The sequence below is a fragment of the Lynx canadensis genome, chromosome F1 (assembly GCF_007474595.2).
Source record: "Lynx canadensis isolate LIC74 chromosome F1, mLynCan4.pri.v2, whole genome shotgun sequence".
In the NCBI taxonomy this organism is placed as follows: domain Eukaryota; kingdom Metazoa; phylum Chordata; class Mammalia; order Carnivora; family Felidae; genus Lynx; species Lynx canadensis.
Window position 1 is genome coordinate 5,434,300 of NC_044319.2, and position 22,206 is coordinate 5,456,505.

A 22,206-nucleotide genomic window follows, 5' to 3' on the forward strand; every position below is an offset into this window, starting at 1 on the left:
TCAGCACAGAGCCTGACGTGGGGCTCAAACCCTCGAGCCCGGGGCTCACGACCTGAGCGGAAGTCAGACAGACACACCGTCTGAGCCACCCAGGCGCCCCTTAAGTTGTATTTAAATACAAAGGTCTCCTGAGGCAAGAGCTGCTCTAGTTTTAGCCTTGACCTCCATTTAAGAGCAGCCCCATCAAGTTTCTTAAGTATCAGCTAAGTAGCAGTGCCTCCAAATTACCAGCAGAGGCTGAAGCCTATGGCTAAACCTCAGTAATCCATTCAAATAATTTCTCTGAAGTGAACTGTGCTGGACTGACATACTCTGGGGGTTTAATCTGCTCACTTCTAGCTTCTTTTCAAGCTTATTAGATCATTGACGTAGACCTTTCTTTTCTAATATAAGCATTTAAAGCTGCATATGAGTCTCATACTACTTGAGCTACATTCCACAAATACTGACATTTTGTACGTTTATTTCCATTCATTTGAAAATACTTTTTGGTGATTTCTTTTTGACCCACGAGTTATTGAGAAATACGTTTACATTTGTAAATATTGGATGCTTTTTCTGATTTCCCTTATTTATTCCTGACTTTGTTATAGACAGAGAATATACTCTGCGTGTGATCTCATCCGTTTTCAATTTGTCGAGACTTGTGTTATGGCCTGGCATAGGGCCTCTTTTGGTTAGTGTTCGACATGCCGTAAGAATATGTGTTCTGTTGAGAGTGGGGTGTCCCCTAAGTGTCAGTTAAAGGGTGTTCACGTCTCTGTGTCCTCGCTGGTATTCTGTCTCCTTGCTGTCAGTCACTTAGAGGCACGCTGAAACCTCCAGCAGTAACTGGATTCGCCTGTCTTTTCACCTCTTGTCAGTTTCTGCTTTGTGTGCTTTGGGTGGTGTGTCTATTTAAACTTCTGTTTTGGTGGATTAACTTTGATCGTGATGAGATGTCCTCATGTATGTTGGTATACACAGGAATGTGCCACGGTAATATTCCTTACTCTTAAGAACCAGCACACCTTTCTTAAGATCAGCGTTTGCAGGAGGTATCTTTTTCAATCTAATCATCCTTAGCTTATCTATATCTATATTTGCAGGGCATTTATTATACACAAAATATAGTTGGTCTTGCTTTTTATTCATTGTGACAATGTCCCCTTTAACTGGAGTGTTTAGATCATTTATTTATAAATATAGTTAATTAACATTATGGCTGAATTTATATCTGCTTTTTGTTTTCTATTCCTGCCATTGTCTTTTTTCCTCCTTTTCCTGATTTCTTTTAGATTTAGTATTTTAAATATTATCTGCACTATTTATTGATTGATTAATTACACCTCCTGTTTGGGAATTTTGGTAGTTGTTCTGGGATGTATAATATGCATCTTGAAATTTTTTTTAATGTTTTTATTTATTTTTGAGAGGGGGGAGGGGCAGAGAGAGAGAGGGAGACACAGAATGTGAAGCAGACGCCAGGCTCTGAGCTGTCAGCACAGAGCCTGATGCGGGGCTTGAACTCACGAGCGGTGAGATCATGACCTGAGCCGAAGTTGGATGCTTAACCAACTGAGCCACCCAGGTGCCCCTATAATATGCATCTTTAATCATCTACCTTAACATGATACAATATTTAATCCAAGATTTTTACAAGGCAATGTTTTTTTTTTTTTTTTAATTTTTTTTTTTTTTAACATTTATTTACTTTTGAGACAGAGAGCATGAATGGGGGAGGGTCAGAGAGAGAGAGGGAGACACAGAATCTGAAACAGGCTCCAGGCTCTGAGCTGTCAGCACAGAGCCTGACGCAGGGCTCGAACTCACGAACCGCGAGATCATGACCTGAGCCGAAGTCAGACGCTTAACCGACTGAGCCACCCAGACGCCCTCTATACCCCTTATCCAGTCCCTTGTGTTATTACTGTCCTACATTTCATGTCTACGTTGTTATAAACTCTACATTGCATTCTTAAATTTTTGCTTTAAACAGCTAATTTTCTTTTAAAGAAATTTTTAAATGAGTCCATCGTTGGCCAGTTCTTTACGTTAGCTTACTTAAGCAAGCATGCAGGGAACCATTACATTATAATTGCGACCTGTCGCATTGAAACTCCAAACAAAATTTGTAATGTAAGAGATACTTACCGATGGAAAGAGATCTGAGAAATGGCCGAGACTTTAAATTTCTTTAAACATTTGAAATCTAGGTTATTTGGTGTCTGTCCTTTGATTCAGCAACTATCTATTGAATGGCTACTCTGTGCCAGGTGTAGTGTTGGGCACTGAGGATTCAGCAGTAGAAAAAATGGAGCGTGTGGTATAGTAGGGCAGACAGATGACAAACAAGATAAATCTGTAACAAACACACCATGGCATGTAGTGATGCGGTCTGAGGAGGGGGGAGCCACCTGTCGCATCTGGCAGTTTGGAGAAGGTGGGTAGCAATCTATAATTTCCGATACAGTGGCTGGGGATGTGTCACTGCAAAGATGACCTTTGTGTCATCTCCTGAGTAAGTTCTAGAGACCTCCTGTGCAACCCTGAGGCTGTAGATGACCGTGTTCTCTTGTGACTTACCAATCTCTTAAGAGGGTAGATCTCCTAGTAAGTGGCCACAACTAATAAAACCCCCAAAACAACTTAGAAGAGCAGCAAGCAACGTGGGTATTACAGATCCTGAAGCTCACGTGGGCACATTAATACAGTGTGACATTAATGGTGTTAATAAAACTTAACTATAATAATAAAAGATGGTGTTATTAAAACTTACCTACTGAAAGTGCATAATTATCTTTTATTTTAAAAATTAGACTGAGTCCCCAAGGCAGCATTTTTTGTTTTCCTTATCTAGGCTGTGGACAGTGGAAGACATGTTCAAAGCAACCTCGCACGAAGAGCGTTCTTTCAAAAACAGTGTTAGTGGGGGTATCAAGGCTCTGTGCCACGATGAGGCTTTATGAAAGTAATTACTCCGAGTTCACTAATAGCTCCCCGGGGCCTGGAAAAACCTAAGGAAACGTTAGCTTAGTGGCGAGGTACTAAATTAATTTCTGAGAAATATGGTTTGCCTGCTTTCCATCAACCATTTATTTGTGGTTTGCAAGTTGCCACTGTAACTTATTTGGGCATAGAAAATGCAGCAGATACTTAAATGCAAAATGTTTTTTTATTCGAAAGAAATAGCTCACTCCAACGTCTCACTTTGGCAAAGTCTGAGTTTTAATGAAACAGCTTCTTAAGAACTGTTCGGGCTCCTCTAAAGTAAATAAGAATGGTTATTAGCGGTACATGGTAATAAACTAATCCCTATAGTATACAATAGCTATTATTAGAAATAAATAACCATTTTAACATCTCACACACAACAGCAAAATGCACAAAAAGTGTACACATATTTTACCCCTTTAATCAGTGTCTACCTTGTTGAACAGAACCTTTCTAGTGCCCGAAAAAGCTCCTTTGCTACCCGAGCACGTAAAAGACCGATACACTGACAGCTGTAAGACACTGATGAAAGAAAGCAGACGCGAGTAAATGGAAAGATGCTCTGTGCTCGGGGATTGGAAGAACCCGTTTTGTGAAAATGTCCGTCCTACCCAAAGCAGTCTACACATTCAGTGCAATCCCTATCATATTTTTCACAGAAATAGAAGAAACAGTCCTAAAACTCTACTAGAACTACAAGAACCAGAATAGTCCAAGCGTCCTGTACGTACAAATATTGACTCTTTATGTTGTACGCCTGGAAGTAGCGTTCTAGGTCAATGTATTTCAGTCCAACAAATAAACAAACAAAATCACTCTAATGACCTTTCCCAGTCCTTATCTACTCCGTCTCACTAAGGGAGACTGCTATTCTCTCACTGTAGATTGGTTTTGTCGTCGTCGTTGTTGTTTGAACTCGATACAGATTACACATTTAATCTGTTGCGTCTGATTTCCACTCAACAGGGTGCCCATGAGATTCATCCTTATTGTTCAATGAAGCAATATTTTATACTTTTCTCATTGCTGAATAGTATCCCATTGTATGAAAATGCCACAGCTTATCCATTTTCCCATTAACGAGGCTTTGACTCATTTCTAGTATTGAGTTACTGCAAATAATATTGCTCTGAACATTCCCATAGATACCTTTTGGTGTGCAATATGGCAGTGTAGTTTAAGGATGTTGTTGCTACCTGCTTCTGTGGCACGAAGACGCATCGTGATTTACAGGGTAATTTTATGTCACACAATAAAAGTTTAGTCTCTGTGTTGTAATCACCTAGTGTGAGAGGTGTCAGAACTCCTGTTCTAGACCACTGGGGAAATCTGTTAACCATACAGTTGGGAAGAGGACTGCCTTGACAATTTTGTAGCCTCTCAAAAGAGGGAATTAGGGAGGAGGGGGTTGTAGGGGGTAGGGTCAATCAGAGGGTGGATTAAGGTCAGGTTTCCTCGAATTTTTCTAGTTTCAACATCTAGAACTACAACAGAAGCCTTCCGATACCACCAGATCTTTTAGCTAAGCCACCACTGCTTTCTAGGAAACTTAATGTCAGTCGTTCTGTGTAAAATGTAAACACTTCAACTTATTTATATGGAAGCAATCACAATCATTAGGGAAAAGAAGCCAGGGTTTAATGTATGAAAAATGACTAAATTGGACGCTGCAAGTGGGTGAATTTTATGGTACCTAAATTATATTCCTGTCTGGCTTTTTGGAAACAAAAGAAGCCTTGGTGAAAAGTTGTAAGACAAAATTCTAGGCCTGCCTGTTCCATCAAGTAGCTATTTATTCAGTCGGTAAATATTTGAGAACTTGTAGGCACAGGAAACCAGCTGGTAAGAGACTTCCTAAAGTACTGGTGGGGCGTGAGTTTGTGAGTGCACGCGCAGGCACAGGAAGAGCCACCTTCAGACACAAGTGTCTGCCTTGTAGCCATCAATGTGAAAGAATGCCCGTGTGACCCAAGGGCAGAAAGGGGACCAGAGCACGGAGCCAGAAGAGAGGCCACATAAAGGAGTTTTGTCTTTTTCTTTGGAGCAACAGAAAGCCATTGAGTTTTTAAAGGCAAGGGGGTGGTGACATCATATTTTGTGTCTTGGAAAGACGGCTTTGCTGCCTTAAGAATTATGAATTCGAGATAATCTGAATTTCCAAGAGTGGAAATACACTCATTAGGAAGCCGCGGTTTGGGGTGAGAGATGACGGAAGTTTGGGACTGGTGAGGGAGAGGGAGATGTCAAGATAACACAGAGACGTCTGGAGGGTAGAACTTGAAGAAAAGAGGGTGTCCTAGTAAGTGAAGCTTCATAGGATTGTAGGGTAGGCCCCAAAATTACCCTCTTACTGACCAGTTTTAAAATTAATATAGTTTGCAATTAATAGGAATGAACGATTGGGCGTTATTTTCGTATTCATGTACCTGTTGGCGTCATAACTTCACTCCCACCATTATTGACGCTTTTTAAAAGCATGCATTTGATTCGTCGTGATGAAGGTAGGCCGAAGGCATTTGTAACTCAAGTAATTTAAAATGCAGTATGTTTTGCTCCTCCCACGTGATCTCTGTTTCAACGACTGTGACTTGGTGTTTCTCTCCTCAGTATTCGATTTTCATCAAGCAGCTGATGGTATCCAGGAGCAACAGAGACAAGAACAAGCCGGGAAAAAGTATGTGTTTTTGTTTTTGGTGCAGTTTAAGCAGATCCAGACCCTTATGTTCAAATCCTAGGCCAGAGGTTTAAGAAAAATTATTAGAATATGTCTGGATTTCAGAGGAAATCGATAGGGTTGTGACGATAAACTTAGAGAAAATAGCACAAACAAAATAGTCGAAGTAACTCCATTCTTTGTAATGATCTGACCACAAGAAGTGCCTCTTTCTTGTCTAACTCAAAGCCCGTTTTGATTTATTTTTAAGCTTGGGTACCACAAAAAAGGGCATTGGCCCAGTTTATTCTTCCAAAGCTGCTCGGAGTGGACTGCGGATGTGTGATCTTGTTTCTGACTTCGAGGGCTTCTCTGAGAGGTAACTAACTTGTGTTTCAGAATGGAAAGAGCACGTGGGATTTTGGGGATTGTTCATATCCAGGATGCAAATAGGTAAGATCAGTATTCTAGTTGAATAGTGGCGTTTGGCTCTCTTGTTTTGTTTGGAGTATTAAAGTTACTTTTTATTACTTAATTTCAAATTAACTTCATGAAAAGTAACATCTTGTTGGTATCCTAGCAGTACCCCAAGAAGGCAAAGCCAAAATTATATGTAGGGATTGGAGTTTGGTATAGTTTGCTGAGAAATAGATTCCCAGGGGGGTGTGGTGGTACTGTGGTCGGGTTACCGCCCCCTAGAGTCTTGACCCCCTCGGATTTTCAGTTCCAGAGACTCCCCCAGCCTAGACATAATTAGGTTCTTAGGTACTGGTGAACTACTTAATATTTAAGCTCACCTTAAAAAATAGAAATTGCCTCATGGATGCTTACTCTCTAGAAAAGTCTCCATGAGAAACCTAATAATCATCAAAGCTGTGTGGTGACTCAGTGGCAGGGAGTTAATTGGTTGTGTCTAATGACAGGTGGCATCAAAGACCCGATGGCTGAATCCATTTTCAGGCAGCAGTTTGTGCCATCAGGGCACCTCCACTGAGATTACTGGAGACCAGTTGCTAAATTCTGCCTCTGTCTCTTTATTTTTTTTTTTTTTTAATTTTTTTTTTCAATGTTTATTTATTTTTGGGACAGAGAGAGACAGAGCACGAACGGGGGAGGGGCAGAGAGAGGGAGACACAGAATCGGAAACAGGCTCCAGGCTCTGAGCTATCAGCCCAGAGCCTGACGCGGGGCTCGAACCCACGGACCGCGAGATCGTGACCTGGCTGAAGTCGGACGCTTAACCGACTGTGCCACCCAGGCGTCCCTGCCTCTGTCTCTTTAAAAAGCATTGTGTAGACTGTCTCCTTTTGTTTTTTTTTTTTTTACACAGCGCAATATAATTTACACTGATTTAAGTCTACTGGTTACACATCTTAGGCCATCCCCTTCCCTCCACACACATCACCCTAATTATATGATTGACATTCCTACATTTGAATTAGAAAATATTTTGAATGTATCACTTATTCATATGACCAATCTCCTGTGTAGCTTTTATGTCTGAGAATGTAGCTTCAGTCCTGGATTGATTTGTTATGAAAACCACTTATCTACAGAAACCATTTGAATCAAGTGATCTATTCAGACTGGTTTTACGCAGAGCGAACATCTTGATTTATCCGTGTTTCTCAGGTTCAAAGTTCTGGCCAACCAGTACAAATCTATATACCCCACTTTGGAAATCGACATTGAAGGCGAATTACAAAAACTCAAGGTAATGCTTTCTGGCCCCTTTAATGTCCTTTTAAAAAAGTCATTTGCCAGATTGACATCTCCGATCATTCATTCAGGCTTTGTGTTAGGACCTGCAAACATAAGAATGAAGAGCATACAGTCTCTGATTTCCTTTATGGAAATCACACTGTGACTGGGAAGATGTACATTGAATGATTTACGGTGTAATAAGTACCACACAGACCGTGTAACGTACCAGAAGTAAGGACTGGTACGGCAGATTATTGTCCTTTTTAAGTCTGAAAGCATAAGGCCTACCAAAAAGGACAGGGCATGTTTGAGTCACTTCACATGATGTGGCTGAAATGAAATATTGGCGGGGCGGGGGTGGGCGGGAGGTCTTCTGGGGATCTTCTGTCTAGCGATAACGATTTTAGCTTCTATCCTGGAGTTAAGGAAAAGCTATTGAGTAATTCTGAGCAGAAAAAAGACTCGATGTGGATTACGTAAAAAATAAAAATCCCTCCTAGCAATGTGGAGCAGAGATCAACAGAGGGACGGCGGGGGCTGTTGACTTTTAAAGCTGGCCAGCACGTTCCAGAAGGAGGGCCCCCGGGGCCGGTCTCTTTAGCACTGTTCTCTTACGAGACCAAGGTGATTGGCAAAGGTTGGGCCCACGTTTGGCAACTGTTAGGTGTTAGGTGCCCGAGTTAGTAGACGAGTCTCCTACCGTCTCCACCTTCCATTCCTCCCTGGTCTTTGGTGAGTTTCAAGCTGCTTCCTGTGTATCTGATTATTACTCCTTCTCTTCTGTAAATCGGTATGAACATCAATTCCAGAACTGAATAGGAATTTACAAACCTCCTATGTTATTCTAGAATGATTACAGACTTTAGGCCTAATCTACTCACTAAATTCCTTAAAAAAAAAAAAAAGAAAAAAAAAAAAGACCTCCAAGGAAGATTCTAAATGCTGAGTATTTAGATTTCAGTGTATTGCTCATTGCTTAGGATACACTGCCATTGTTTTTCATTCTGTCATGCGGCAAATATTTTAAATTTATTGCTAGCAACTTGGAACTATTTATGTGCTAAAGTATGGTTATGGCTTTTCAGTTCCATTTTATGCATGTTTCATGTTTCATGTGAAGTAGATGAATAATAATGAACAGAATTGGGTAAGAAGATTCTTAATAGGTGCTATTTGTTGAACCAGCACTTGAAGGAATAAGGGACATGATGAACGGTATGGTCACTTCAGGCATAAAAAAAGGACTAAAACAGGAATAAGCAGGAGACTAGAGCCAAGGTGGGGGACCATACCTTGATCAGTTGGTGTAACACATTCTGGTGACTTCACAAGTGGATCTTGGAATTTCCATAGTAGTCTGGCTAAATATTGAAACATAGTTGAAACTAGGGGGTTTGCTTCCTTATTTGTTTTTGAGAGGCGGGGAGAGGGCATGGGCACATGTGTACTCATGCGAGAGGGGGAGGGGCAGGAGGAGAGGGAGACAGAGAATCTTAAGCAGACTCCATGACCATCTCGGAGCCCGATGTTGGGCTGATCTCACGACTGTGAGATCATGACCTGAGCCAAAATCAAGAGTCAGACGCTTAACTGACTGAGCCACCTACATGCCCCGAAACTAGGTTTTATTGTATTTGTACTTTAGGCCTTGAGGGGACTCTTGTTTATATGACGTTTTTAATTGAATTCTAAAATTAAGCAGGATTATTAATGCTTTTAATATGTTTTGTGAAAATTTTTTAATGCTCATGTGTAAAATAGTATTTCATATTACCTACTAGTAATACTGCTGAGCTATTGCTATAATGGAATACAATGGCAAAAGAGTGTTAACAATCAGTTGTCAATATTTGCATGACACTGGTGACCCGCACCAACATTTTGACAGTCACCCTGATGCAAGTTGCAAAACTCGTGGTTACAAACGGATTGTAAATGTAGCTTTTTCAAGACCTCACCTGACGCAAAAGCACAATGTAATATACCCGGTTCTTTTCATTTTCCTGCACGCTGGTTTGTGAAGAATGAGTCTTGGCCACGAGGAAGGTTGTCATCAGAACTTGCAGTAAGGTTAATGTGGAAGGGTCTCTTTTCTGGTTCTGGAGAATCAGGACGAGAGACCAAAGCTAGTCCAAATGTCCAGTAAACCTGAGTACCATCACCAGCCCCTCCTGTTTTGCGTTAGTTAAGTCTTACCTGTCTTAGAGTCAGGTAAGTTTTACTTGTACTGATCATGTTGTACATTTATTAGTACACACTGGAATTGGATTTTGTCTTTGCCTGTAGGGTTACATGGAAAGGATTAAACCAATGGTGAGAGATGGAGTTTACTTCCTCTATGAGGCCCTACATGGACCACCAAAGAAAATCTTGGTAGAAGGTGCGAATGCAGCCCTACTAGATATTGATTTTGGTGAGTGAGCTATGACTTCATGGGGGCTTAACCGAGCCCTAAAGTACTTAGGATATAAATAATTAATGTTCCCGTACAGGATTTTTTTTTTAACTTTTAAAAAACTTTTATTTAAATTCTGGTTAGCATACAGTGTAATGTTAGTTTCAGGTGTACAATATAGTGATTCAGCAATTCTGTACACCACAAGTACACTTCTTTTTTTTAATTATAATTTTATTTAATGTTTCCAGCATTCAATTTGAGTTTCTTTTTTTTAATTTTTTTTATTTTTTAAAATTTATATCCAAATTAGTTAGCATATAGTGCAGCAATGATTTCAGGAGTAGATTCCTTAGTGCCCCTTACCCATTTAGCCCATCCCCCCTCCCACAACCCCTCCAGTAACCCTCAGTTTGTTCTCCATATTTATGAGTCTCTTCTGTTTTGTCCCCCTCCCTGTTTTTATATTATTTTTGTTTCCCTTATGTTCATCTGTTTTGTCTCTTAAAGTCCTCATATGAGTGAAGTCATAACGATTTTTGTCTTTCTCTGACTGATTAATTTCACTTAGCCTAATACCCTCCAATTCCATCCACGTAGTTGCAAATGGCAAGATTTCATTCATTTTGATTGCTGAGTAATACTCCATTGTATATATATACGCCGCATCTTCTTTATCCATTCATCCATCGATGGACATTTGGCTATTGTTGATAGTGCTGCTATAAACACAGGGAGTGCATGTGTCCCTTCAAGACAGCACATCTGTATCCCATGGATAAATGCCGAGTAGTGCAGTTGCTGGGTTGTAGGGTAGTTCTAGTTTTAATTTTTTTTTTTTAAATTTTTTTTTTTTTTTCAACGTTTATTATTTATTTTTGGGACAGAGAGAGACAGAGCATGAACGGGGGAGGGGCAGAGAGAGAGGGAGACACAGAATCGGAAACAGGCTCCAGGCTCTGAGCCATCAGCCCAGAGCCTGACGCGGGGCTCGAACTCACGGACCGCGAGATCGTGACCTGGCTGAAGTCGGACGCTTAACCGACTGCGCCACCCAGGCGCCCCATCTAGTTTTAATTTTTTGAGGAACCTCCAGACTGTCTTCCAGAGTGGCTGTACCAGCTTCCATTCCCAGCCTTACAGGATTTTAAAGCCAGGCTTGTCTATTCAGGAATGATGGAAGTTTGCCATCTGCCACTCATCTGTTTTTTGAAAAGAATGTTGTGGAAAATATAATACATGTGTTAAGTTTTGTAGTTTATGAGAAAAATGAAATCACCGTTTGGGTCGGTGGGTTCGGGATTCTGTAAACTGATTTTCGTTGTTTGGTTCACGCTCCATTTGATGATGAGAGGAATCCTATGGAAGGATCTCTACTTTTAATCCAGCCTTTCTTTAAATATCAAGAATAAACGCTGTCCTTAAACATGTCCACTCCAAGGTCTGTGGAAATCTGTTTAACATCTTGGGTGTGAGATTCTGAGCACATTAGGGTATTTCTTCCATCTTCGAAAAGTGGACGAGTCAATACCGTCCAGCTACTGCCCTATCAGGTTGTTGGCCTCTGCCTGAGTCTGATCCCTCAGGATGAGTCTGATTGTTCTCAGCTCTCACTGACCTTTCATTGGCTTTTGACTCCCAAGTAAACCAATTAAAAAGTGTATTTCTATTACAGTAGATAATGGATTTTTGACTGCTTAATATGTCTGTGCAGTCTGGGAGGAAAGGAGAGTGTCTGATTGGCTTAGTGGATAGTTTAAGTGGGGATCCAGGATCTTTGGGGCTGGGGGAGTACACCCCTCTTAGCTTCCCTTGTCATTTTGGGGATTCTTCCCTGAACAGAAATCAGAAGGAAGGGTAATGAAGACCACAGACTTTCATGGTGTACTGGTGTCACTCTGGGTTGCTGATGTGTCTTAAAAATTTGTATCAAGGAAGTAAGACAAACTTGTTTTCAAATTAACAGAAGAGTATTAAAAGTACGTAGATTGTAAGTCTACATAGTGGAAGAACACCAGGGTTTTGGCATCACGTCATCTAGCAGGCTTTGGCGAGTACCCACCGAGCAGAGCTGAGTAAGCGTGCACACGCCCACAGAGCCTCTCCAGTGCCCACACCTGCCAGCTCTAACCGCCCGTGTTGTTACCTCGTTACGGACAGAAAGGATCAAGAGGAAAACACTGAGCTTTTGAGGGGACGGTTCTAGTCAAGTCTGTCCACTACCTGGAATATACTCAAATGTGGATTTTTCATTATAATTCTGTTTCCGAGTAACGTATGCCCATGTGTGTACAGTTTAATATTTGTTTCTCTTTTTAGGAACTTATCCTTTTGTGACCTCTTCAAACTGTACGGTTGGAGGTGTCTGTACCGGGCTGGGGATGCCCCCTCAAAATGTCGGAGAAGTATATGGGGTCGTGAAAGCCTACACGACTCGAGTTGGCATCGGGGCCTTTCCTACAGAGCAGGACAATGTAAGCCCGTTTTCAGTTGATCTAATTCCAAAAATGTTGTTGTTGGGTTTTTTTTTTTAATGTTTATTTATTTATATTTGAGAGAGAGAGAGAGACCGAGTACAAGTGGGGGAGGGGCAGAGAGAGAGGGAGACACAGAATCCAAAGCAGGCTCCAGGCTCTGAGCTGTCAGCCCAGAGCCCGACGCGGGGCTCGAACCCACGAATTATGAGACCATGACCTGAGACGAAGTCAGATGCTTAACCGACTGATCCACCCAGGTGCCCCCGAAAAACTTCTGGGGGCTCCTGGGTGACTCAGTCAGTTGAACGTCCAACTCTTGATTTTGGCTCAGTTCATGGTCCCAGAGTCGTTGGATTGAGCCCTATGTCCACAGAGTGTGGAACCTACTTGGGATTCTCTCTCTCTCCCTCCCTTTCTCTCCCTCTCCCTCCCTCTCTCTCCTTCTCTCTCCCCTCTGCCCCTCCCCTGCTCTCTATCTTTCAAAAAAAAAAAGTTAAAAAAATAAAAAATATAAACTTCTGCCCCCCCCCCCCCGCCTTAACAAATTCTTACTTTCCTGTGCACTTCACAGAAGTAGCAGCAGGTTGGCAACAAAAGAGAAGTGTTAGAGGGCGCTTAAAGGTACTTGTGGATTATGGGCACCTGGGTGGCTCAGTCGGTTAAGCGTCCGACTTCAAGCTCAGATCGTGATATCACCGCTCGTGGGTTCGAGACCTGCGTCGGGCTCTGTGCTGACAGCTCGGAGCCTGGAGCCCACTTCAGATTCTGTGTCTCCCTCTCTCTCTGCCCCTCCCCCACTCATGGTCTGTCTCTTTCTCTCAAAAATAAATAAACATTAAAAGGGTGCTTATAGGTGCAAGGCTATGAGAAGGTGGGTACACGAGGGAGATTAAGGTGGGGGAGGAGAAAAAGGTGGTTAAAAATAACAGCTGCCTTGCACTAGGAGCCTGTCAGGAACCAGGGCTGAGGAGAATGACCTCCGGACCTGGGCTAACCTTCGCCGACACTCAGTGGTGGCGATGGCGGGCCAGGCACTGTTGAAGTGTTGTATACTCAGGAGCTCTGTGGACCTCACGACAGCTCAGGGAGCTGGGTGGTGTCACCAACCCCTGCCCCTCCCCCCACCCCCCGCTTCTACGCATGAGGAAACTGAGGCACGGAGAGTCACCATAACTTGCGCATAGACGGACGGGGCTGGGATTCAAACCTGACAGAGCAGCAGTCTAAAAACTACGTAGTTGTGTCAATGTCAGAATATGAGAGGTAATGACTTTAATCGGAAAGGTGTAAAGTAGGGAATAGATAGACCATGGGCCGAAGGTTAGGTTGTAGACAATGGCTGTGGCTTAGAACTTGGAGCGCTGTTGTCGACCTGCCTTCTCTTTGAAAGGGCATCGTGCCGTTAGCGACTCCTTGCTAGCTGAGAGTTTGTCTTCCGGTTTTCAGGAAGGTCATCGGACTACAGTTGTTCTTGCAAATAATTGGCTTGTCTTTTGTAATAAATACTTACTGACAACTTTGTTTTTCATATGTAGCATTTATTATTCTTATATGTTTATCTAAATCTTAAGAAGTTATCTGACATCATAAAAATTGCTGGTTTTAAAGAAATGGTAAAAAACGAAGCCAAAGGTGGATCGCTTCCAAATAATGCCTCACGGAACATCCATCATCTGGATGGAATTCTGTCTTCCACTTCGTTAGTTTTTGAGAGATGTTCATTTCTAGGAGACTTCGACTTGTTACATGATCTTAGATATAATTAATTCTACTAGATTTACAGCACTGGGAGTGTAGTCCAAAAGCCCTATTTTTGATTTCCCAGGAAATTGGAGAATTACTACAAACAAGAGGTCGCGAGTTTGGGGTAACCACTGGAAGGAAAAGAAGGTGTGGCTGGCTGGACCTCGTTTTGCTCAAATACGCTCATATGATTAATGGATTTACTGCGTGAGTATTCTCGGAAACATTTATTTCAGGAAAGTACAGGAGGGTTCGTGACCAAAGGTTAGTTTTTGTGGATTGCAACCTTAAGAGTAGTATCCTGGTGGTAGTTTCACTCTTTAGCCCCCAAATGCAATTGTAGCTCAAAGCGCAGGGGGCCCAAGATCCAGGGGAAGGGTGTCCAAGGGAAAGGACCCCACGTTGTCTTCCTAGACATCTGGGTTGGGAAAAAGGAATCAGGATCCTCCACATGCAAGTGTAGAGGGAAGTAAGATAAGTAGGTAGATGGGTTGGCACACTTTGCCTTCATGGAGAGGAGGCAGTATGACTGAGCTGGTGCATGGGCTTGATGAATGTCTATCTCCTGTTTTCAAATCTCCGACTCACGCATTGTGCTGTGGCTTTGGGCAAGTTCATCTTTCTGTGCCTTTTTTCATCATCTTTAAAACCTAGATGATGATACCGACTTCACACGAGTATTTTGAAAATTGGGCGAGAAATATAGTGAGAGCGTACAGCACGCTGCCTGGCTCCCTGAAAATGCTCAGTAAAAGTTGCTATGAACACATATACGCAAATATGTAAATAAACGTATTCATGTCTCTGTTACTCTGGGTTAGCTTCTAGCAAAGAGCAAAATAAAGAATAAAAAGATACCTTGTGGATGAGATTCTCAAACCTGTTATTTTATCTAATGCCATAGATTTCCCCTTAAAGTTATTTCCCAGTCAGTTTATTGGGAGATTGGATGTATCACGAAGAGGTCCTTGATGTGGTTCCCTCACTCTGCTTTGACAGTTTCTGAGCAGAAGGGCGGAGGCGATGGTGACTAGAGTGGCGAGATGAGGGCCTTTGGTGTATGCATAAATGTCCATGTGTCTTGTCATCCTCTCTGTGGGACAGCGAGTTCTGCCGGGTCCCATAGACTGCGTCCTTTACACCGGGCCGCTGCCCCTCACGTGTGTGTTGATCCCTCATAAGAAAGCTAAGCAAGATGGTGTGGGTCAGTCAGGGAAAATGGAATTATGAGAGCTCCTCACAAGTAGGTAAGTCATTTTTTTATCATGAGGAAAATGCACGCTTTACGTGTGGTGCACTTCAGAAGATAATCCTAACCAGTTTTCAGAATTGCTTTGGAATGCTTAGCTTGGTACGAATTCTTTACTTCCTCATCGCGTTAGATGTTAGGGCCTCGAAGAGTCTGCTCTTTTAACGTTGCCTCTCCTTCCGCTTAGGTTGGCACTTACCAAATTGGATATTTTGGACATGTTTACGGAAATCAAAGTTGGGGTTGCTTACAAGCTCGATGGTGAAATCATACCTCATTTCCCAGGTACGTTCTTCAGTCTGTGGTACACAGAACGTTATCAGGGCATCAGGGGATGTGTTAGAGCAGTCTCCAATAGGTCGGTGACAGGTAGCCACAGGGTTGCCCTATCCTTTGGGAACCGCGCGAGTATAGTCACTTGTCACTGGCCTCAGTTTCGTAGCTGCCGCGTGTTTGGGTTCCGGGTTGCAGGACGCATGTGTTCAGACTCAAAGGAAGAAAGAAGAAACGTGGCAGTTCTGAGCTCAGCGATGCGGCCCCTGAATCTCACCTTCCCTTTTTTGAAAGTGACTTCTTCATAGGTGTTCTGCTCCCCACCCCTCCCCCCGCCTTGAGAAATGTGGAGTAGAAGAGTGCTGCCTGTAAGGGTAAGCAGGCTCTTAATACATTAACCCACCCCGTCCTTCAAGCCACACGAGTGGTTTTGTCTAATCTCCTGTGTCAAGAGTGGGTGGTTGTAAGGAGACTTCCCACATGAGGCAATGTGTTTCTTCAAGCACATCCGTAGCTACATGATTTTTTCAGTTACTCAGGAAGTTCAATAAATGTTACCAGCTTTCGGAAATAGGAACTAACTGTTCATTTGTTTAGTCATCCTGTAAGACGGGGGATCCGCCAAACAAAGGAATATCTACTAGCTTAATGAAGCTTGTAGGTTGGTGGGTGTTGTGGCTTGCTAATGACGACCAGTCCTTGGGAACCGAGGGTCGCTGCAAGTTCTTGGAAACCCCTTGAAAGCCGTTTTCTGTTAGTCTGACAGCTGGGCCGTCTCCAGTTTGGTTTCTCGTGACTGTTTTTTAAGTTGATTGTGGTTCACTACTATTACTTCTTTTTTTTTTTTTTTTAGTTTTTTTAAATTTATTTATTTATTTTTGAGAGACCGAGAATCAGCGGGGGAGGGGCAGAGAGAGGGGGAGACAGAGAATCCGAAGCAGGCTGCACACTGTCAGAGCAGAGCCTGATATGGAGCTCAAACGCATGAACCGTGAGATCATGACCTGGGCCGATGTCAGACGCGTAACTGACTGAGCCACCCAGGTGCCCCATGGATCTCTATTTCTGTCTAATGACTTCTGGGTGAATGCGCTTATGTTGTAGTGACTCAGATTCCGTTACCTCCCTCTGAAGAGTATTGGTTCTTGTTTTAGGGGACAGTTGAATTTCTGGCTGATCATCTTGAACTTGCATGAGCTTGGTTTTCCACTGTGTTTGTATAGTTACAGGAAGAACCCAAGGTGTTTCCCAAGCCTCTAACCTGGTGTGAGTCCGTCTACAAATTCTATTTCCTCTGTGGATCTTGGCAGAGGTTGGTTTTAGGCTTTATTATAGAGGGTCTGCGGTCAGTTGTACTCTGGCGCATCGTTTTTAATTTTTTTTTAATGTTTATTTTTGAGAGAGAGAGAGAGAGAGAGAGAGTGCATGCACAAGCAGGGGAGAGGCAGAGAGAGAGGGAGACACAGAATCCAAAGCAGGCTCCAGGCTCTGAGCTGTCAGCACAGAACCCGACGCGGGGCTCGAACTGGTGAACCGTGAGATCGTGATGTGAGCTGAAGTCAGACGCTTAACCGACTGATCATCGTTATTTAAATTTTTTTTTTTTTTTTTTTTCAACGTTTTATTTATTTTTTTTTGGGACAGAGAGAGACAGAGCATGAACGGGGGAGGGGCAGAGAGAGAGGGAGACACAGAATCGGAAACAGGCTCCAGGCTCTGAGCCATCAGCCCAGAGCCCGACGCGGGGCTCGAACTCACGGACCGCGAGATCGTGACCTGGCTGAAGTCGGACGCTTAACCGACTGCGCCACCCAGGCGCCCCTGATCATCGTTATTTAAATGAAGCGGTGTTTCTGCTGTCTCGGCTGCTGCCAGGAGAGTTACTGGGGTATAAAGAGATCTCTCCAGTGTGGCAGTGCTGGCTGGAGCTTCAGTGTACTGTGTCCCTTCCCTTCCGACAGCACTGTTGGAACTCTAGAACCTGTCGCACTCAACTGTGGCCCCTGCTGTCCGGAAGCCTCCAGGGGTCCCAGTCTTAGCATGTAAAGGTGAACGTTAGCCAGGGGACTTTCACAGGGTCTCTGAGGGGTGGGAGCTCTCTGTATAGCTCCTTCCTTTCTGACGCTTGGACCGTGATTCTCACTGCTTCGACCTCCCTGAAATCTGGTATCTGCCTTCTCTGTCAGTGGGACCATTGTTCTCCTCTGACTCCAGTGTCCTGACCTTTAGTCGTCAGGACATTGTCCCTGGGCAGATGGTGGAGTTGTTTTCAGGACTTGCTCGTGAGTTTCCTTTTTCTCAGAAACTGCAGTTTTGTGCTGCCTGTGGTCCATGTTGACCGGTCGTGGGATACGCGCTCTCCAGGGAGGCAGCTCCTTCCAGCGGAGGGCGGTCTCTGGGGAGATTCTGAACCTGATCCTCAGCAGGGGTGCTTCCGCAGCAGGGGGGGGGGGGGGTGGGCAGGGCCTCCATCCGAAAGCAGGAAATCTGGATGGTACACCACAGCAGCCACCGTACTGCCTCTGGTCGAAGAAACTGTTCTTACTTTCGTAGGCTTTTAGTTTCTACCAGGGGGTACAGAGAAGACGGTTAGGTGAGATCATGAAGAAAATTTCCAGCTAAGCTTCTGTGCCGTCACCAAAATCATAGATTTTTCCCAGATGAGAGCGAGTCCGCCAGTCTCCTTTCTGTGAGATTGCTGCCTTTATGCAGGTCCGCAGCCTCTAATCCACGGTGTGGAAATCTGGAAAGCTCTAAAAAATGGAAAGGTCGGCACCAAAGTTGATATTAGAACCAATCCTCTATCTGCTTCGAGTGAATAATCTGGTGGCTGCAGGAATGTGTTTGATTATAAAAATACCGCCTCAAATGGTAAATGTACTGTTTGACCTTCCTAAACTCTGGAGGAAAACAAAACAAAACAAAACATTTTTTTCCTGCATTTCAAAGCGCATCTGGCTCCAAGGGTTTTGAGAAGAGATCAGGAACCTATGACCTAGCAAATCACTTATTTAGCAATAGACAGTGTTATACCATGAGAAAGCATACATCCTCTTTAACTTGCAGCAAACCAAGAAGTCTTAAATAAAGTTGAAGTTCAATACAAGACTCTCCCAGGTTGGAACACAGACATATCAAATGCAAGGACATTTAAAGAGCTCCCTGTTAATGCACAAAATTACGTTCGATTTATTGAAGATGAGCTTCAAATTCCAGGTAAATATAAACTCTTTATGAACAGCCATCTCTACTTTTTCTCTGCTTCTAACTTGACTGTATCTTTGAGATGGGATTAGAGGAAGATCATTATTAATTTGTAGAGTGCTCATGATTTGTATAAATGCCCAGGAAGATACAAAATAATCCTATTTCTTAGGATAAATATAATCACCTTTCTTTAAGTCCTTCAGATGCCTGAAGACAGCAGGTTACTTTTACACTTATGCTCGTTGCTTTCTCCCTCTTAGTTTTTTTGTTTTTCTGTTTTTTTAAGTTTATTTATTTTTGACAGAGACAGAGTGCGAGCATGAGCTGGGGAGGGGCAGAGAGAGAGAGGGAGGGAGGCACAGAATCCGAAGCAGGCTCCAGGCTCCTAGCCGTCAGCACAGAGTCTGACGCGGGGCTCGAACTCACGAACCGTGAGATCATGACCTGAGCTGAAGTCGGACGCTCAACCGACCGAGCCACCCGGGCGCCCCGCTTTCTCCCTCTTAGTAACAAACCCTTTTGTGTCTTCACCTCCACCAAAAATGGTTGGCAGTCTTTCCATTCCGGGTTAAAGCACCCTTGGGAGTTGGGGGTGTTTCTTGAACAATTAGGGAATAACAGGTACAGAAAATAGGCGATCCAATTTGAAAAGATCTACAAGAAGAGCAAAGAATAAACCCACATTAAGAAACAAATCTAAGCTGGCCAGGGAGTTAGGCATAACCAAGTAGTGGCTCTGACCAGTTACCGAAAGTCTTTTCTTTTTAACACAGTGCTTTCTTTGCTCTTCTGCTCCTCTCAAATACAAGTCTGGTTTTCCACATTGCTAGCTGTCCTGACCAGCCTGATGCCAGAGTTAAGTCAGCATGTTTGCTGTGGCTCTCAGTCAGCATTGTTTTGAAACACAAGCAGTAGTGACTTTGACAGTGACTTGTATAAAAGACCATAAAGGTGTGGTACGATGTTGAGAGATTCCTATAGACTGGTCCGGGCTCTGCAAGCTAAAATGGCATTTGCTTCCAGCCCCTTCTCCTTTCTTGAGATACAAAAGTTATGCTGATAGTTTCAGAACCTCCTAGCATCCTGTATTTATCAGATGCTGATCTAGTTCTTAGGGACTTGATCAAGGGTTCTTTCGGTCTCTGCTGGTTTGGGCCAGTATCTTACTGACCTAATTATCAGGCATCGACAACTTGGAAATACCCCGAGATTAACACTGGAACCGGTAAGTCTCACACCTGTGCTGGATGCCAACTGCACGTTCTGTTTAGAAATCAGCACGGTCTGCTGTCAGGACAGCCACGGATAGCAAAAGACACCTGGCAAAGCTAAATAGTGACACCGGGAAAAGTGGGGACCTTTTCATCCCAAGGATCGAACATTATAAACAAATTAATACTCTTCTTCTTCTTTTTCCCCATCCCAGTTAAATGGATCGGTGTAGGTAAATCCAGAGAATCTATGATTCAACTCTTTTAAGGACCTCCAGTGACAACAAGAAACACTCCTTGAGGAGGGGGGGGAGAGGACTTTCTGAAATACTTCATTTATGATCTGCAAATTTCGAGCATAAAGACATTGGAGTGAGTTTCGAGAATAAAGACATTGGAGTGAGTTTCGAGAATAAAGACATTGGAGTGAGTTTCAAGCCCTGCAGGTGTTCCCAGTCATTTAAGGCGGCTGGCTGGTGTGGAGAGAAACTTCGGCGCGGTGCAGGGTCCGCCGCCTTCGCTGGCAGAGTCGCCGAGTCACGTTTTCCTCCTGCTCACGGTGCCACGTTTTCCTTCAGTGTTTAGTCCTAGTACGATCCATGTTCGAAATCTAAGAGAATTCCTTCCAGTGTAGTTCTTCTTCATGACTGTCGTTGTGCTTTGTTAGGTTTTACCTCTATTAAATGGTAAGAACAATTAATGCAGTTTTGCACAAATATTTTTACATTCTGGTCATTCAATTTGTCGTTGTAATCTTTGCTGTTAGAAAAAAAGGATGAAAAGAAGGGTTCTGTAAACTTTTGTAATGCTATAAGTTCTGTTTAACTTGTGAACTGTTTAGTTTCTGCTGAGACCATTGCAAATTTGAGCTTTGGCAGGGGGGGAGGGGGTTATATTCGTGTGTCCTTTAATTTGTACAGAACACAAAACTTACTTCTCTCTGTAAATTATTTAATACATTGAACATTTAATTAAATGTTTGGAGAAGGGCGTTCCCTAAGACAACAGTCTTAATGTTAAAAAAAAAAATTAGTCATTAAAAGATCATTGTGCTAACTGGTGGATATTTTTCTTTAATTTCAGGCATTAACTCTGAAATGTATAGCTGTCGTTTTTTTTATCTTACCATTATTTCTAAACCTAGTGGATTGATTTTTCAACATTGTGCCTGCCGGTTTGCCTACAAAATCATCTATAAGTGTCCAAATGAATTCAAATTGTTGGTCATAATTTTGATTGTGCCTTTATTTTTTTTCTTTCTTGGGAAAAAAAGAGGTGTTGTTCTGACAATTAGGCGTCACGTAGTGTGTTGTAGATTATCCTCTGATGAACTATTTTAAATGTTTAAATTAGGTGCCACTTAAATTTATTTTATTATGCCATCAATAGCTGATTAAAATGAACCAAATATTTCTAGTATGGTTTGTGTATTGTGTTTTTGTTCTGTAGGAGAAGTACTAGCAACACTTGGATATAGAAGCAGCAGCTTTCTCCCTGTAGAATGTAGGGATGAGGTGGGGAGAGATCAAAACAGAATCTTAGAAAAGAACATTAACCTCTTTTGTCTTCACTAGACATACTTTCGTTGATACTTAGTTCAGAAAGTTCTACGAGAGAGTCAGCCTTGTTGGTTTCAGTAAACAAAAAGGATCGTACAGATGATCTTACAAGCCCATTATGGGTCAATAATGGCTTTTATGTAAAAATAACTTATATTTCGTATACAATAAATAATTTTTATTTTTTTCAGCAGAAATTGGATGGGCTTTTATTTCTCCTAACGCTTTATCTTCCTGCTTGAATTTCAAATTAGGTTGAGTTGAAATTAGGCTTTTAAGTTCACATTCTCATCTTGGCTGTAAGCGTTGCTTTATTGAAACATAATTTTAGTAATGGTCCAGAGGCAGATGTGAAGAACTCACTTACCAAAGAGATTACTTTAAAAATAAAAAAATAAACTTAAAAAAAAAAAACAAACCCACAAAACTGTCTTGGGGGCTCCTGGCTGGCTCAGCCGGAAGAGCATGTGACTCTTGATCTTGGGTCATGAGTTTGAGCCTCACATTGGGTGTAGAGATTACCAAAAAAATAAACTTTAAAAAAGAAAAAAAAAAAACTCGTTCTCTGAATCACTGATTTTTTTTTTTTTCCCCTACCAAAAAACATCAATCTCCTATGGATGTTGATAGACTTTGACCCCTTTTTGACTAGGTTGATTGATTCTCTCCTCTCTGTGAGCTGTTTGTTTGCTAATTAAATTGGTTAAGAGAGAGGTTCTATTCTTCAGATACATTTCAGTCTTTGAAGTCCCAGGTAACTAT

At 42.6% G+C, this 22,206-nt stretch overlaps 1 protein-coding gene across 2 annotated transcripts in view; it reads left to right on the top strand.

The window, feature by feature from the left end:
• ADSS2 (adenylosuccinate synthase 2) overlaps positions 1-21,304 on the top strand; it is a 37,497-nt gene extending 16,193 nt beyond the window's left edge. Inside the window, exons 5-13 of one of the 2 annotated variants that reach the window (XM_030303003.1) lie at positions 5,581-5,647; positions 5,898-6,005; positions 7,259-7,340; positions 9,617-9,743; positions 12,045-12,199; positions 14,028-14,152; positions 15,382-15,479; positions 18,534-18,683; positions 20,101-21,304. In XM_030303003.1, the coding sequence (XP_030158863.1) occupies positions 5,581-5,647; positions 5,898-6,005; positions 7,259-7,340; positions 9,617-9,743; positions 12,045-12,199; positions 14,028-14,152; positions 15,382-15,479; positions 18,534-18,683; positions 20,101-20,153 (965 nt within the window). In that variant the 3' untranslated portion in view covers positions 20,154-21,304. Of the gene's footprint in view, positions 1-5,580; positions 5,648-5,897; positions 6,006-7,258; positions 7,341-9,616; positions 9,744-12,044; positions 12,200-14,027; positions 14,153-15,381; positions 15,480-15,775; positions 15,838-18,533; positions 18,684-20,100 lie in introns of those variants that run through there. The other variant, XM_030303002.1, reaches the window with a different exon arrangement.
• Positions 21,305-22,206: the final 902 nt, after the last annotated feature.